The sequence below is a fragment of the Cariama cristata genome, unplaced genomic scaffold, assembly GCF_000690535.1.
Source record: "Cariama cristata isolate BGI_N322 unplaced genomic scaffold, ASM69053v1 scaffold8378, whole genome shotgun sequence".
Classification (NCBI taxonomy): Eukaryota; Metazoa; Chordata; class Aves; order Cariamiformes; family Cariamidae; genus Cariama; species Cariama cristata.
In genome coordinates this window covers 1,669-18,422 of record NW_009632938.1, presented here as the reverse complement: position 1 = coordinate 18,422, position 16,754 = coordinate 1,669, and the positions used below count along the sequence as shown (strand labels likewise).

General features: G+C 49.6%; 1 protein-coding gene across 1 annotated transcript; it reads right to left on the bottom strand.

The window, feature by feature from the left end:
• Positions 1-1,701: 1,701 nt before the first annotated feature.
• On the bottom strand, positions 1,702-3,158 carry TSKU (tsukushi, small leucine rich proteoglycan). The gene has a single exon (XM_009706568.1). The coding sequence runs from the start codon at positions 3,150-3,152 to the stop codon at positions 2,094-2,096; it is 1,059 nt and encodes a 352-aa protein (XP_009704870.1). The 5' UTR covers positions 3,153-3,158; the 3' UTR covers positions 1,702-2,093.
• Between the last annotated feature and the right edge of the window lie 13,596 nt (positions 3,159-16,754).

Below are 16,754 nucleotides of genomic sequence, written 5' to 3'. Positions count from 1 at the left end.
CATTTTCTGCCAGCAGAAAAGAATTCTCTTAAAAAGGCAAGATCCACTAAAAAACACCCCCTTCCTCCCAAACCTCCCCCATCTTGCACTGCAGTCGGTTGCTGTCCTGCTCCAGATCCCTGCCTGCAGGCAGTCCCATTGCCTTTTGAAGAAAATCAACATGTTTCTTGTGACTGTGAAAGCTGGTCGAGCATTGCAAAGACTCAGTAGAGGGGCAAGAGCCCCAGCACTGAAAGAAAGGGTTAAAATCCCACCCTAAGGTACCCAAACAAATCATTGAAAAGGAGATGGATGAAAATGTGGGAGAGGGATCTCAGTAACCAAAAACCGAGGTGTTGACTCTGGCTTTTATGGGCTCAGAAGGTTTCAACCATCCCTGGAGACAGCTGCTTTGGGCAATAGGGTTTCCATTTGCAAAGTCCTTGGTGGGTGTGAGGACGAAGCCTGAGCTCCTCCCAACACTCCCAAGGAGGGCGGTAGGATGGGTTTATATCTGCATCACCTTTGCATGGACCTCCCTAAATCAGTTTCAAACATTGAAGGTTGCCCTGGTGCAAGGCTGGGTTTAGAGACCAAGTTGCAGATCAGCCCAAGTAGGACCCCTATCCACAACATCCCTTCCTGCCCCCAGGACACAACGTGCCAGATGTGGACCAGACATCTCCATTGAGGACACAATGTGCCAGATGTGGACCAGACATCTCCACTGCAGGAGCTCCTATAAGCAAGTTGAAGGCTTCACACACGGCACTGAGTCACGCTGTGTTGCCTTCCCCCAATTCCTCCTAACCTGGAAGAAGAGGGACAAGAGTGGCTCCCCTTTGCTTTGCCAGCATTTCAGCAATGGAGATAAAAATGAGTAAATCTGTGAGGACCAGGGTTTTTATCAGACTTCGGTTGGCAACCAAGGAGCTGTGTGAGAGAAAGAAAAGCCACAATCTGGGAAAAAAAAAACCAAACCAAGATCTTTCCCCTGATAGGCAAAGCGCTCCAGAGTTGCAGGCGTCGGTGTTAATTCTTCCCCCAGGATGTTCTGGAGAGTTTTGGCACCGGGAAGTGCCTCACATTGGCCCAGCTGAGTCACAAATGCTGGAAAAAGCATGGAAACAGCTTACTCTCACATCCTCTGGGTCTGCCTCTTGGTTTGATAAGACCATCAAGATGCGAATCCCTGTCAAAGTTTTCTTCTGAGCTTCCCCAGAAAGGGAGGAGGGATTTTCTTTTTTAAATTTTTTTAAGCTAGGCCATGTGATCTTTTCACTTCACAACTCATTTAATTTGCTTCATGGGAGGCTGGTTCCTGGGTGAGATGTGGCTGTTGGCAGACCCCTCTGCTTCCCTTGCTTGGCTGCCCATCACCTCTGAGGAATGGCTTGCTAAGGTTAGAAAGACAGGAGGTTGCCAAGGTTCGACCTAAAGTAATTAGACATGAAAAGGATCGAGACGGAAAACCAGGGAGAAAATTGTGGGAAAAGTTCTCGACTTACTCAATGTTCATTGCACACCTATGCAAATAACATGTAAAAAGCAGCACATTAGGAGCACCCTATATTCAGGTTTGTCTGGAAATGTTTCTTCAAGACTGAAAGTGCATGATAGGGAACAGAGTGCTGCTAACGAAGGCAACATCCAGAAGGCACTTCTTGGGGAGTAATAATTAAAAAAAGCATGATGCATGCGTTTGTAAGCAAGCAGCTACGGAGCCAGTACGTTTTGGTGTGTGCTCTGGAGAGACGTAGCTTTGCTACTACAAATGTTTCTGGGGGATGAAGGTTTGCTCCAGACTGACTGTTCTGCCCTGGGACCTGCAGAGCAGCTTGGTCCCCCTTGTCCAGCATCGCTGCTCTGGAGCTAACGGGCTGCGTGCGGGACCTCAACGCACCGGGTAAAATCTGGAGCCTGCAGATGAGGTGGGCCAGGCTTTGAGAGTTTATAAAATTCACAAACAATCAAGGATTGGCATATACAAATATATAAATTATTGACATTTTTACAAAAGGCACACTGCAAGCCATCTCAGTCCGACACCTGTACAAATCCCATGCCCCCCCCTCCCCGTCCCTCCCTTCCTCACCCCTTCTACCCAGCTTTCATCACGAAACGTAAGGTGCTGCTGCTACGGAGCCGTGGCTGTCGTGGCAACTGAGGACCTCTTTTTTGGTCAGCCCAATTTGTCGGTGGTACTGTCCTTCTTTGATGGTCTTAAGACACTGTATGTTCTTCCCCAAGGTGATGCTTTTGATGGAAGGCAAGCATTTCAACACCGTCTTTGGCAAGGATGAGATGCCTGTCCCAGAGAGGTTGAGCTCTTGTAGGGAGTTCAGACCAAAGATAACTTCAGCAGTCAGTGACTTCAAGCTGGGATTACTGGATAAATCCAGAACTTGGAGGGCTGGTAGTTCCTTGAAGCTATAAGGAGATAATTCTACAAAGCCACGCAGGCCAATGAGGGATAAATGAATCAAATCTTTCAGCCCCGTGAAGTCTCCTTTCTCAATCTTGACTAGAGGGTTCCCATCAAGATTTAAGTATCGGAGAGGAATGCCTTGAAGGTTTGGCACAGACGTTAGCCTGTTTCCAGAAAGATTTAAGTTCTGGATGTTGGGGATGCTCTTTTCACGGTGCCTCGTAATTGTGCTGAGCATATTATTGGATAGATCCACATTCAGGCGTTTTCCTTGGCCTTTTGAAGCAAAAATGTCCATAGCTATATCCAAAAGCTTGTTATTGCTCAAATCTATGTCTCCCAGAGGAGAACTGGAGAAACAGTCCTCTGGAAGGACTTCCAGGGAGTTATGACTCAGATCCAAGGACTCCAGGTACCGAAGCCTGGAGAAGGTTGTGGAGGAAATTTTGGCAATTTTATTGTAGCTCAGGTCGAGGCTCACCAAGGTGGTGTAGCCAGGGCCAGTCAGCATTGATTCATTGATTGTTTCCAGTTTGTTTGATGATAGATCCAAGTAGGAGGTATCCAGAGGGATTGGGACAGGGACAATGTGTGAGCCTATTCCACTGCAGTCCACCTTGGTCAAGCTAAAGCTGTCAAAGAGACCAAAGCTTTCCACTTCACAGTGGCAGCCGGGGAAGCAGGTTTTGGTAGTACTGAAACAAGGAAGGAGAAGCAGCAAATTGAACCAGGCTAGGAACTGCATTGTTGACCTGGAAAACAAGACAATAGGAAAACAGATTTATTTGCCATAGAAATTACTTTACTGAAGATGTGTAACAGTTTGAGTCGTGCAGTCTTCTCCTCTGTCTTTCCAAAGGAATAGATTAAGTATACCCTTAAATAGCACGGATGTCTCAAACACTTTGTCTTTCACTTTGTGAACCCCACTGGGAAATTAATGGTGGAAAAAAGATTGGGTTAACAGTATTTGCAGATATAACCAAGTTAAGACACAACTAGAAAGTAGCTGTAAGAACAGTAGGCTGCCTTCAAGCAAGATCTATGCAACGTACACCCTTTCGACTGGATCTTGCATGAGGTTAAATGACAGCTCAAACACTGAGTCATTTTACAGCCTGGCAAACTGCAGCACACAGAGGTCTTCATGTCAGGGCATCCATGTGAGATTTGGGAGCGCCGGGTTCAAGACCCTGCATTGACAGATTGGAGAAATCATTTAGGCTGTGAGGTCAGTGGGAGCCTTAACTGTCCAAAACCCTTATCAGGGAAGGAAAAACCAAAGCTTTGTTCGAATTTCCTATAGATGACAGAGATAATGGCATCATCAGAACATCCTTCAGGATGAACAGCTTGAAAGGCCAACTGCCAAGTGGACAGCATGTCTCCCTTGCTTAGACTTCAGATGCAAATTTAGAGGTGTTTCAGTAGGTAGGGTCATTGCTTTATAGCAAGTGGCTAAAACCAACCCTCCTTGGGGTGGTGGTAGGCAGGAGAGATAACGACCACTTGGCTCCTTGCCTGTTAGACGAGAGGAACCAAGGACTGCTCAGTCTAACCCAGACTGCTGTGGTGGGCCCAGTCTCCTGCACAGGCATCGAGTGGAGAGAGCCAATTTGTTTCATATAAAACCTCTGGAGAGTCTGTGCTAATTACATTAAGTATTCTCTCTGATTAACGATGCCAGCAATCAAGGAGCTGTCTCCACCCCTCTGGTTTTGACCCTCTGGCTGAGACATTTCTGTCCCTCCATCACTGCAGCCAAGGGAAGAAGAGAACTGATCTGCACCTCACCAGCTTTGATGGATCTCTTTAGATCGCATCCTAACAGCTCCTCCGCACAACTGTGGGCAACAGCAGCTGCATGATTTCAAGAGCCAGCCAAAAAAGCTTTAGATCTGCATCTCTGGAGAGGGTAAACTGGAGTGTGCCAGCATCCTGCAGGTCAGCAGAGACAGCAAGGGCTGTCCTTGTTGGTTCCCATTGCAGTCACGGGTGATGGCTCCTCATGCTTTACAAAGTCTCCAGGAGGCCAGCAACAAAAACTCCTGGCAAACCAGGCAAGCAGATCCATCAGCACCACTCTTTCGCTACGCTGCTGGCGATAAACAGAGGGTCACGTGCCAAGCACTCATTTAGCCAAAAAAAAAAACCCAACCAAACAATCCCCTTCAAATGTGTGTTCCCATCCCCACCTCAGCCCTCCTGGTCTCTATTCGCACCTTTCCCACTGCTGTTTAAAAGCACTTTATTGGCTTCCTTGCAGTATCATGTTTCCCACATACCCTTTGATCTGGCTGAGGCACCTTCCCCACAGCCCTTGCACCTTCCCAGGACCATTTCCTAGAAGTTCACGCTTCCTTTCATCTTCCCTCACCCACCCCTTGGCAGCAATTTCTCTCCCTTTCCATCATGGTCTTCCTGGCCCTGCTCTCTTTCCCAGGACAGCAATCAGGGACTACTTGCCAATGTGCAAAAAGAGCGCAAAAGGGAAAAAAGCGTTGCAAAAACACTGTCCTGATCATTGGTATGACTTGTCTGGCGGTAACTCCCAGATCGCCTGCAAATAGAGAGCAGAGATTGGGACTCTGGCCAAAGTGTCTGCAACCCAAGCATTGCTAAAGGCCAACACGCAATCCTCTGGGGTCCGTTATTCTATAGAAACAACAGAAAAGCAGTAAGACGAGCCCTAGTCCCAGTCCATCCCAACTGTTTCTTCAGAAAACACATATGTGTGCAGAGAGGACGCAGCGGGTCGAGCTCCTTTCTGCAGACACATTTCCAGACATCCCTTTCCTAATGACAGCAAGGCTGATCCCCTCTGGTTCTGTGCAGGCAGCTTGCTCCCTTCTGCAGTCCCTCCTAAACTAAATACTTTTTTTTTTTTTTTTTTTATGAAGCTGCATTTGGAATCCACTGAAATGTTTTATTACCAGGGGAAATTACAGCAGTGGGGAGCTCTTTGGAAACCAAAAAAGCAAAAACTCGAATGTCTCACATACAGGGAAGTACCTCCATTAGTGTCAGCTCAGTATCAGTACCAGATCCCACCCGGTGGCTATTCTCACTTGATGTCTCAACAGGGAAAGTGCCTCCTAACTTCTTTGAAAGCCCAGCTCAGTTCCTCATGGCATCCCCTTGGCTCTGGTGGGAGCTGGATCAGACCCCAGCAGGTCCAAAAACACATCAGTGTGAGACTTGGCTTTCTGAGCACTGCTAAGACCTTCATGGGCTCCTGCTGGGCCACCTGAAGAAAAGCAAGAGGGCAATCACCAAAGTCTTAGTTTAACTGGGAACAGACTTTTTAATAGGGCCTCTAGTGATAGGACAAGGGGTGATGGTTTTAAACTAAAAGAGGGTAGATTCAGACTAGATATAAGGAAGACATTTTTTGTGATGAAGATGGTGAAACACTGGCAGAGGTTGCCCAGAGAGGTGGTAGATGCCCCATCCCTGGAAGTGTTCAAGGTCAGGTTGGACGAGGCTCTGAGCAACGTGATCTGGTTGAAGATGTCCCTGCTCATGGCAGGGGGGTTGGACTGGATGGGCTTTAAAGGTCCTTCCAACCCAAACCATTCTATGATTGATTCTATGAACTGAGAGAAGAATCAAAGCCAGCGCTGGGCTTCAATATGCGGCTGCTCAAACCCCTTTTGACATGGGATTTCCCTTCCTGATCACCCTCAGAAACAATTGCCAGAAGTGAGCAGATGCAGTGACTCCCACTGCAACATCCACGGCTCCAGTCAGCAGCAAGGACCAAAACATTACACAGCTGAAATGCAGTACACAAATTATTTGCACAGTATCTATTGCCTCTTCCCTCCTCGCAGCACTGCCCCAAATTCTCCCTTACTGGCTCTTCAATTGCTTTGCAGATGAGATGCAACCCATTACCATGGAGTTAAAAACTCCCTTATGGAGCAGGATGAAGCATTCATAGGCTAACAAGCCACTTGGCCAATAACTCTGATAAAAGATAGGAGAAATAAAGGTACTGGCCATCTTCCAGTCCAAGAAGGAGACTCTTGCATTACCAGATAATCAACGAAGAGCTTAGTCAGGTACAGGCATGCTTCGTCATTGCACGGAGGAATCGATAGCGCTCTTTGAAACGGGGAAAGAAACGTGCTGCAGGCATTTACGGTTCGTCTGTGTACAGCATGCATTTGAAACCGCATCAAATTGCCTTTGGATTGCTGCCTACGAGCTGCTCTGTTGATAAAGGCAGGAAGCGACGGTATCCCCTCGCGAAAGGAGGATGAGTTACCCTCCTGCATCACTGGGGACATTCACCTGGAGGAAACACTATGGGCCAGAAACCACCAGCCCCATCACCTGGGATGACAAGGGGAAAGCCACCAGGAGAAAACAGTCCGCTTTCAGGCTGGTTCAGCCATGACCTCTGCATTGCTACAGCTGTTGTGGTGTGGAGAGATCTCTGGGATAAATTTTGGCCATCTAACAGCTCGGCAGGGCTTGTTATACCCACTGATTTCAACAGGAGTTGCTGGGGCTGCAGCATCGTCCTCCACATTTCAGGTGCCTGGAGTGGCTACAGGGCTCTGGTCTTTGTATCTTCCTCGTCCTTTCTGTACATCTATACAGCAAATATCCTGAGACAACCCCAAGGAGACTCCGTGGTGGGTAACAGAGCCAAGGCTGGACCAAGATCCCAGCAGGGTGCCAGCCTACTGTCCCAAATCCCACATCTCTCCCTGAGCCTGCAGATGCCCAGACCCCTCCACCCTGCTCTCTGCTCATCCTCAACACTATCATGAGGCAGGATCCAGGTGGAAACCTCACACTGAGATTTCTCTGCTAAAAAAAATGTTAAAATGATGATTTTAAAACCAGACTACAGAGGGAACCTAGGTCTCAGCTGATGGCTGGGGAGGTGGGAGAGAGGAAAGCCCTGTTATTGTATTGTCGCAAATTCACTCTTCTCATTGCACTTGATTTCCTCCCTCTCCACTTCCTTAAAGACTTTTCTCACTAGAGTTCCCCAATCCACAGCTGAGACTCTGCCACCTCGCTCGCACCCAAGGGAGGTGCACTAACATATCCTGCCGGGGATGGAAGCCCATTTCTCAGGGACTGGTACCGCCTTGGGAATGCAGAGATGAAGAGGGTGACTACCTAGGCTACCTCTGGTTGCCCTGGCAATCACCAAGCTGGAAATCCCTATAGCCAAAGATCAAGGACTAATTAAAAAATAATACAAGGGGAAGGTATTTGAAAGTTCGTTGCTCGATGGAGTCAGGAAACGGCTCCCCCATTCAAGTTGCACCCCTCAGCCTCACCGAACGCATCGTTTGGCAAAGTATCGGCTCAAATGCAGCTGGAGTCGGGGCTGAAGACCCAAAGTCAGCAATGAAGCTTAAGGTAAGTAAGTAAGAAGTGCAGAAACCCCAGGTTGTCTCTACAGTGGCGCAAAGAGAATTGCTTCATAAGGGGATGAAACCCACCTAAGACCAGACCCATTCTTGGAGATGCCCCATCTCTCCATGACCATGGTGGGGTGGGATGCCTGCTCTCCTTGGGCTGCTGCATCCTCCAAACCGGAGTCCCACCCAGCAACCAGGTGCACCCAGGATGAATCAGTTCAGCTCACTCATCCAACAAAAAAACCCCCTCATCTTCTCCCTTTTGTGGGTCAATTTTCCAGCAAATTGGGCTGCCCAGCTGCAGGGTTACTGGCTCTGACACAGGAATGGAGAAAACAGGACGTGTCTTATCAACAGCAACCCACAATTAGAGCAGATCAAGTATGACATGAACCCCTGCGTCGAAGGCATGGTGAACAGATCCTGGTAATTTCCAGGTTTCTCGCCAATGTCTTGCTGGATTAATTCTGGATGAACAGCAGACAGAGCAACCTTTAAAGGAAAGAGGCAAAAAGGAAAGGCTGGAGTCCGCCTATCCCAAAGAGAGTTGCTGTTCTAGCAAAGGATGGAAGAGTTGGATTAGCAACAATATTTCATCAGAAGGAAAATCTGGGGATTGTGTTCTGTCTTTTGCATCAGCCAAGTGAAGAAAAAGCAAAGTCTTTATAGCAAGGCCCACTTGGCTGCAATAACTAATTGGGGGTAGGGGAAAGGGAATGTTATTGGAAAGTGAAACAAGCTGCACAGGATATGATAGAGGCCATAAATCCTCCAGAATGAAAAAAAAAAAAAAGGAGAAAAAGAGATAGTTGGCTCTTTCTGTCTTTAAATACTTGGGAGGCTCTGAGAGGCAGCTGGGACAGCAGCTCCAGAGCACCAGGATGCTCCCGAGTTGCTTCTCTCCAACAACAAAACTGCTTCAGAGACCTTTCCCTCCCTCTCCTCCCGTTAATTATTCTGTAAAATAAGAATAATTATCAAGTAAAGTGCAGCACTAGCAACAGCCACACTTTTCCAGTGCCGACTCTCCCAGGCTGAATCCCAATGACGCCACAGATGTAATCGCAGCCCAGTCTCCAGATCCCGTACGCCAACGTAAGCAGTCAGCAAAACTGGCTCAAACCACCCTCCAGCCAGAGCCTGTTAATCCCTGATCTCGCAGGCACACACCTCTCACATGATAAAGAAACTGCTGACGACAAGGTTACTCTTTTTTTCTCTTTTTTTAAAATGTGTGAATCCATTGAACGTAAAGGTCATCCAGGCTTTGGCTCTGCCTGCTTCACACCGGCTCTTCCCTGCAGAAGGGGTCCCCCCATGCACGCAAAAAAGAGCTGTGTTTACCCCCTCTATAAAGCTTATTAAAGCAATTAGTGCTTCTTCACAAAGGAGTTTTGGTGTAAATGGGAACAGGGCTTTCTGACTCATTTGTTATTTTTTGTTGTTTGCTGGTTTGGGGGTACGCTTTGCAAATACTGGTCCTGGTTTTATACTTGGTATTTGTAACTACTTGGATTTAGGGAGAGGAGAGCTAACGAGAATTCAAGAAGTATCTGCGATTTAGGTTTAGTCTTGCATTTAGAGGGGATTCTGCCCCTCTGCTCCGCTCTGGTGAGACCCCCCTGCAGTACTGCCTTCAGCTCTGGGGTCCTCAGCACCAGAAGGACATGGACCTGTTGGAGAGAGTCCAGAGGAGGCCACGGAGATGATCCGAGGGCTGGAGCCCCTCTGCTGTGAGGACAGGCTGAGAGAGTTGGGGTTGTTCAGCCTGGAGAAGAGAAGGCTCCGGGCAGACCTTAGAGCAGCCTTCCAGTACCTAAAGGGGCCGACAAGAAAGCTGGGGAGGGACTTTTGACAAGGGCAGGGAGTGATACGACAAGGGGTGATGGCTTTAAACTGGAAGAGGGAAGGTTTAGATGAGATATTAGGAAGAAATCCTTCCCGATAAGGGTGGTGAGGCAGTGGCAGAGGTTGCCCAGAGAAGCTGTGGCTGCCCCATCCCTGGGAGTGTTCAAGGCCAGGCTGGATGGGGCTGTGAGCAACCTGGTCTGGTGGGAGGTGTCCCTGCCCAGGGCAGGGGGTTGGAACTGGATGGGCTTTAAGGTCCCTTCCAACCAAACCGTTCTGTGATTCTATGATTTGCCTAGGTGGGTTTAGGGGAGTTCAGTGGAGTTACTCGAGGTGTTAGTGACAGCAGGATGAGAATTAGTTCCTTGGCTCTTCTAAATTCAGCTGGATATCATGGAGCCCTCCATCGGGAGCCATTGCAGAAGTCACTTTTGTGTAATAAGTTATCACCCTTCACACTGATGGTTTTATCAGTGGGAAGCGCAAAGCTGCTTAGAGAGCAAAGCCATCCCCAATTATCCATCAGGATACAAAGAAGGGGACGTGCAACCCAGTCTTCTCCTTCTCCTCACCCTATTTCCCCCACAAGTGCATACAAGCATTGGTATGGGGGGAATCTCAGCCACTGGGATGGTGGCTTCAGCCTTTATGGCTCAATGTAAAGAGACACCAAGGGCCTGAACAGGAGCTAAAATCATCCTGCAGGTGCCTGAATACTTTTTGCTCCATTTTCCCGCTCACTAGGGAAAATGAGAATTAAATACAGAGAATGAAAAAAAAAAAGAATATTTATCTATGAATTCCTTTCTGCTTTAATGATTTCTAATAATGGATGGAAAAGCACCTCCTTTGCGTTCAGTCAAGAGCCCCACCACCAAAGGGGGGAGTTGTTACCAAGTAATTAACCCAGTGGTATCAGGAATCTACATTACCAGGCTACGGAAGAAGAAAATACAATAGGCACCAAACTGGGAATGGAAAGAAAAAGTCGTCTCTCCTCCCTCAGTGCAGGGATGCGGTCGTATTTCAGGCAGCCCAGGGTGGGTGGCGTGATGGGGATGGGTGAGCTCAGGATGGGATTTATCCTCTCTGACCTGTGGGTCCCCAGGGATCACAGGAGGTAGCCAAGAAAAGGAGATCTTGAGCCAGTGGTTTAATTGCTCTCTGGGGTGCTTTGTCCCCATTCAAGTGATTTCAAGAGGGGACAAAACTACCATAAACAGAGAGGAGATGCTGCTCCCAGATCTGGACAAGAACCTCATTGCTCTGCATCAAGTCTGTCTTTGCAAGACTTGAATCTCACCAAAAAAAAAAAAAAAAAAAAAAAAGGAATTTGGGTTGTGGACAGCCAGAAGGGGTTAGAAAAAGGGGTTTTCTTCCAGAGGAAGGAAAAAAGCAAGAGACCGTTCCTCGTTTTCCCCAGATCTCAGTTATCTCCGTCTGCTTTTCTCAGCTCTGGACAAAGAGAAACTGCTGAGCCAAAACCGCAATGATTAACCAGCATCCAACCCATGCTCTCCCTCCATTCTTCAGGGAGATTTTCGTAGATGTCAAAGGGGATGGGATAGATAAGATTAACAAGAGCAAAGCCAAATGGTTAAGCATCAGAAGCGTTTCACAACCCTGAAGCCAAAACCAAGCAGCGCTTCAACCCACCACGTGGGCTGCAGAGAAGACGTATGGGATTGACCTAGAGGGAACTCAGCACCTCCAAACCCTACAGCTTCACCCTATGGGTTTGTTTACAAATATCTGACATCCCTGGCTCAGCTGAAACAGCCTCTGCTCTATTTTTTTCTTTAAAGTAAAAAAACCAAAAAACCGCAAAACCCAGAATTATCCTTTCTTTATAAAAAAAATGTAGAGACCTATTAAAAATCATGTTTGCTCCAACTGTTAATGTCACAAATCCTACCTGCTTTGCAAGAGGCCACGGGTAATTTATCATCTGAGTGTTTAAACAGCTCATAGTTTACTCCACTTGTGCAATCTCCCCCCTCCAGCATCCCTCATCCTCCCCCAAGGAGGAAACCAAGGTGCGGTGCGGTGTATTTTGGGCTCTGACAAAGGGAAACCTGTGCGGGCAGGACTGCCAGCCCATATGGGGGGTTCCAGCTGATTTACACCCGCAGCTGAAATACGGACAATTTTTGCCACCCTGAGAGCTGCCTGCCTCAGAAGGCCACATCTTGGAAGCAAACTCTTGGGAATTTTGCCTTGAGTGGGAAAAAGTCAGTGCTACCTCCGGCACAGGCACATTAGGAATTAAATCACTGCGGCACCAGCGGTTTGCACAAAAATCCCTCTTTCCTGCTCAGCCCAGGAAGCTGTCAGGTTAACAGCGGTTTTATTCAGGGTAGGGGGGAAAAAGTCTCCTGTGGCTTTTGAAAGCAATTTTGCTCGCCCGCCTCACGCCGAGCTGTGCTTCTGCCCGGAGCAGGCGTTCCCGGAAGGAAATGAAGTTTGCCAAACCTTCGGAGCGGCTGTGGGCAGGGGAAGGCAGGCGTCGGAGCGACGTGGCACCTCTCGGCAGCACCGGGGAGGGATTCACGGGGCTTGCCAGGAGCAGATGGGACGTGATCATCCTGGTCCCACCATTGCCTCCTGGCTATGCCAGCTGCAGGACTGCTCAAACTGGGAACCTTGGCAGCCACACATCGGTTCCCAGCAGCCCGGGATGCACAGGATCAAACAAGGTGCCTGCAAGGGATGCAGGAGCTCGGAGCTTTCTCCTGCTCCAGCACCACTCCGGGGGTGACCACCCCAAATCTTTTTACCCCCATCCTCCCCCCTTTGCTTTTTAACTGTGAGCATTTCCAGGAACAGCAGGTCTCGCTATCCCGGCACTTGCTGAGCGTAACAGAGACCTCATCTCAGCCAGGAACACAAATATTTTCTTAACCGACTCAAACTCAGCCCGAATAGGATCTTTATCCTAAACCCAGCGACACATCCCAGAATGGGAGGTCTCCATTGCCAAGGAGTTATTTTGGCACAAATAGGAGGACGGACCAGCCCTTCGGCATGCCACTTCATAGCAAAAGGAGAGCTTTGCACCAAGTTTTACCCCAGCCCTAACGCATTTTGCTGTAGAGGGACCTGGTGAAGCTACCAACCGATCCTCCTGCCCCATCATCTCCGATGCTCAAGAGCTGGCTGTGACGCACGGAGGGAGGCTGCGAGTACCCAGGCTTTACCCAAATCACAGCAGTAACCTTAGGAGGATTAAACCTTCCTTCTTCAGGGCTGCATCCCCCTTTGCAAAAGATCAATTTAAAAATCATGGGTCGCAGCTTCATCTGTGACGTCGGGGTTGCACACACTTCCCCCTGCTCTCTGACTGTTCCTGGTATCAGACTAAGAAAACCAACAAGCTGATGTGAATTTTTAAAGCATAAAACCACTGAGACAGGACCTTATTTCTTAGCTGGTCAATTATTGAAAGCTAAAACGATCCCAGCAAGCTTCTCCTATAGCCTCAGCCCTTGACGATGCTCTCCCACACCTGAACCCCCAACCCCAGCCGGTTCCTGTGCCGGCTCCCCCTCCGATGACACTTTTTCCTAGCACTCGTCTCCCAGATACATGATATAATTCCAGAGGAATGCACTCCGGGACGAACACCATACACCAGGCCAGTGAGAAACATTAAGAGGTGCAGCACGGGGAGAGGAAACCTCCTACCTATGATGGACTACTCTTCTTGGTTTTAACTGTTGATAGAGCTGCTCGGCCATGTCCTTGTGCCCAGCTGGGAAATGCCACGTGCCGTGGGTGTCCCTGGGATGGCACATACGATGTTCTACCCCAGGAAAGGGCAGGTTGCAAGGACCCACCAGCAGCTGTCTGGTCCATGAGGGAAAGGCGTGATACCTATGGACATACTCCCACATCCCTGACCTGGTTTGCTTTCAACCACCCCGGTGGGCTGACCTGAGCTGCAGAAGGACCATGCTGCATGGATGGACATGGGTGGATTCCCCTGGAAATGATGAGCTGGACAGGGAGAAGGAAGGAAGAGGAGGGATGGTGCCAGGGGAAGGCGATACATGCCAGGGGGATGCCTCTGCCTCTTCCCAGTGCGACACAGCCTGCCAGGAGCGAATAGCTCATAGCAGCCCCATCATCCTGTATCTCTAAGGGCTTTCCAGCTCTTTCTCCTTGAAACAGAGGTGGCTGCAAATCAGGTGTCCAAACGCTGCCTCCAACAACATGCCTTGGTCACAGTGCTCTGCCCAATTCCAGCAAGCAGAGGCAGCCGGCACCGGCCGAAATCATGTGAAAAGCAGAGGGAAAAGGAATTGACCCCCACTGGGCAACGCCTCTAGCCCTGGCAGAAGGATTTTAAGAGGACCCCATGCAGTGTAAGCTCTCTGAAAGGCAGCAGCTCCCAACCTCCCTTCTCCTAACAGCCCTGCGGGGCTGCTGGCTTCAATAAGGGAGGGCAAAGCCAGGGGGTAACATCAGGCTGGGTGCCTCTCGGCACTGCCCCGGCCGGCCCAGGGTGTCTTTGTGGGCTTTTAATTTATTTTTGTGGTTGGGTTTTTGTTTTTTTTCCATGCACAATAATCTCCAGGCCTCTTTGCCGCCTGTGGCTCTCAGCATGCAGCTGCAGACCCTCCATCGAGGAGATAATAAATACAATCCTGGCCGTTATTGTTGCAAACAGCACAGCTGGAGGCTCCCGTCTCGTTCCCCTGCAGCCTTTCTTCCTCCCTCCCAATAATTCTTGCAACGTGACTCTGCGAACAATGAATGCCAGCAAAACCCCTCGGTAGAGCATCAGTCGGGGTCTTCAGGAGCTGCCCCCACTCCGGCAAAGCACGTGAGACATTCGCTATGCCCAGCAGGTCTCCTACAAGATTTGGGAAGGGGGCATTTGGGGCTGGTAAGGGGGTCTGGGTAAAGTTGACAAAGGGTTTACCAGCAGGGCATCATCCCCATCGTGGTTTCCATCCCAGATGATGCTCCACTGCCCCAGTGATGTGCTGTTGTGGTATCTCCTCAGCTCTTGGCCTCCCTTCCCTGGCCCAAGATCCTCCGGTCCCTCTTGGCTGGTGCAGGATTTTGGAGAGAAAGACCATCTCAAGTGGGTTGGAAGAGCCACATCCCCAGAAGGACCCATTTCTCACTGCTGATGTTACCATAAGTCCCCATTCACATGCCTCAATTTCCCTCCTGACACCTTAAGGATGACTAACCCCAGGACCGAGAGCTGTTCATTCCTCAGTGGGGATGAGAGTACCATCCCCAGGTTCAAATCCCACCACTTCAACTAAGAAGGGAGCACAAGCCAAGACACCCTGGTCTCACACCGCGCAGAAGCCCCCTGCCAACACTGCCGCTGCCACAACTGGTCCAGCGAAATGTCACCACTGTCCTCGTGCACCATCTCCAGCTCCTGTCTTGCCTGGACACTCTGGGGACACCAGCCCTGCAAAATGAGCAGCCAGGCTTGGGGACACGGAAGGGGACATCTGGGAAGGTGGTTGTGCTGGAGAAATATTGAAGTGCCTCTCAAATCAGTGCTCGTGGACTCTGAAGCGTGGCTGCACTCTCAGTGGCTGCCGACAGCATGCCTGCTTTTCCAGGGACCTCTGCCCACCCGTGCTGCTCCCCTCCCCTGGCTCCATCCTGTCCCCATCCCTGTCCCCTTGGTTTTGGTGCAGCTCTATGGCACTTCTGCCATGCCATGGAGATGCTGCAAGTCACCCGGGATGCATGCAACCATCTTCCTTTACCATTTAACCCCATATTAAGCCACCTCCTAACCCAATTTGACCCCATTTTGCTGACCGGCAGAGTAAGACTTCCCAAATTACAGCATCCTCCTTTGTGCCCCAGGTACGGGCTACATGGGGCTGGCTCCCCGCACCCTGCTCCTTCCCCCAAAGCCAGGGGAGGCCACCATGCACCATGTTGTGAACATAGGAGACAGGGACATCCCCGTGGGACATTTGGGGACAGTCCAAAAGAGCAATGCTCTCCCTCAGTGCATAAGACTGGCCAAGTTCAGCGTTACCCTATGATCTTGTAATCCTTTGAGCTGGAGGTCTCGTGCAAGAGGTGGCAACTCTCCAGTCCCGGGTAGATACAGGGGCCGCACCTTAGGTGGGAACTGAGCCTTTGTACTGGGATTAAAGGGCTTTGGAGGAAGGGTCTCCTCCGTCCTGCTGTATGAAACTTGGTCTCACCGTGCCCCCCTGCTACAGACATCTCTTTCTCGAGGATGGGAGGAAAATGGGGGATTTTGGGGTCAGGGATGTATCCTGCCCCACTTGGAGAGCAGGGGTCACTTCAGACACGACAGGGGTGAAGAATCACATCTGGTTTCACCCATCTGCCACAGCAGGGCTTTGCCTTTAAGTCTCAATTTTTCCTCACAAGGGTTATCTTATTCAAAGTGAAAAAAAAAAAAAATAATAAAAAAAGGTCCTTATTTCTCTCCCCACCCCTGGGATGGAGCTGCCAGGCACGAACCAGGGGAATGGAGAGGAGTCATCATCAGATACATGGACAGCAAAAAAGAAGCAGGAGAGGGTAAAGAGGAAGGAAAAGAAAACCCACAGATGCTGGCACTGAGCTGTTACACACAGCACATGGCCCTCTGCTTAGCTACAGCAAAGATAAAGTGCTTTTTTCCAGTTTGCCACCGCTCCGACAGGCAGATTTCCAGCCTGGTTAATGCAACTCAGGAATGTCCCGTGCTAAGGCAGCCAGGTTGGTTTAATCTCTTGCGGCGTCTGCAAGCAGTAGGGGGGAGGCTGGGGCAATTCTCAGAGCACCTATTTCCTTCCCCCCTAATTCACATCATGAATACTCCGAGAGGGAATGACAGAAACTCCCAGGAAATTAAAAAAAAAAAAAAACAACATAAAAATTGCAATACAAATGAAAAATCTCCAGGCTTCCCTGTAATGAACGGCTGAGCCATTCATACATTCGCCTCGATAGGTCCAGGTGCCAAGTTTTAAGACAAGAAACGGCTTGCTCAAGCCAGCCTTTATCTCTTCCCGGCCCTCAACATCTCGTCATTCGGAAGTTTCTTTTGATAGCCTGCCAGGTGGCCAGTGCTGCGGATACCGCGCCAGGCCCGGGGGGTGCCGGGGGGG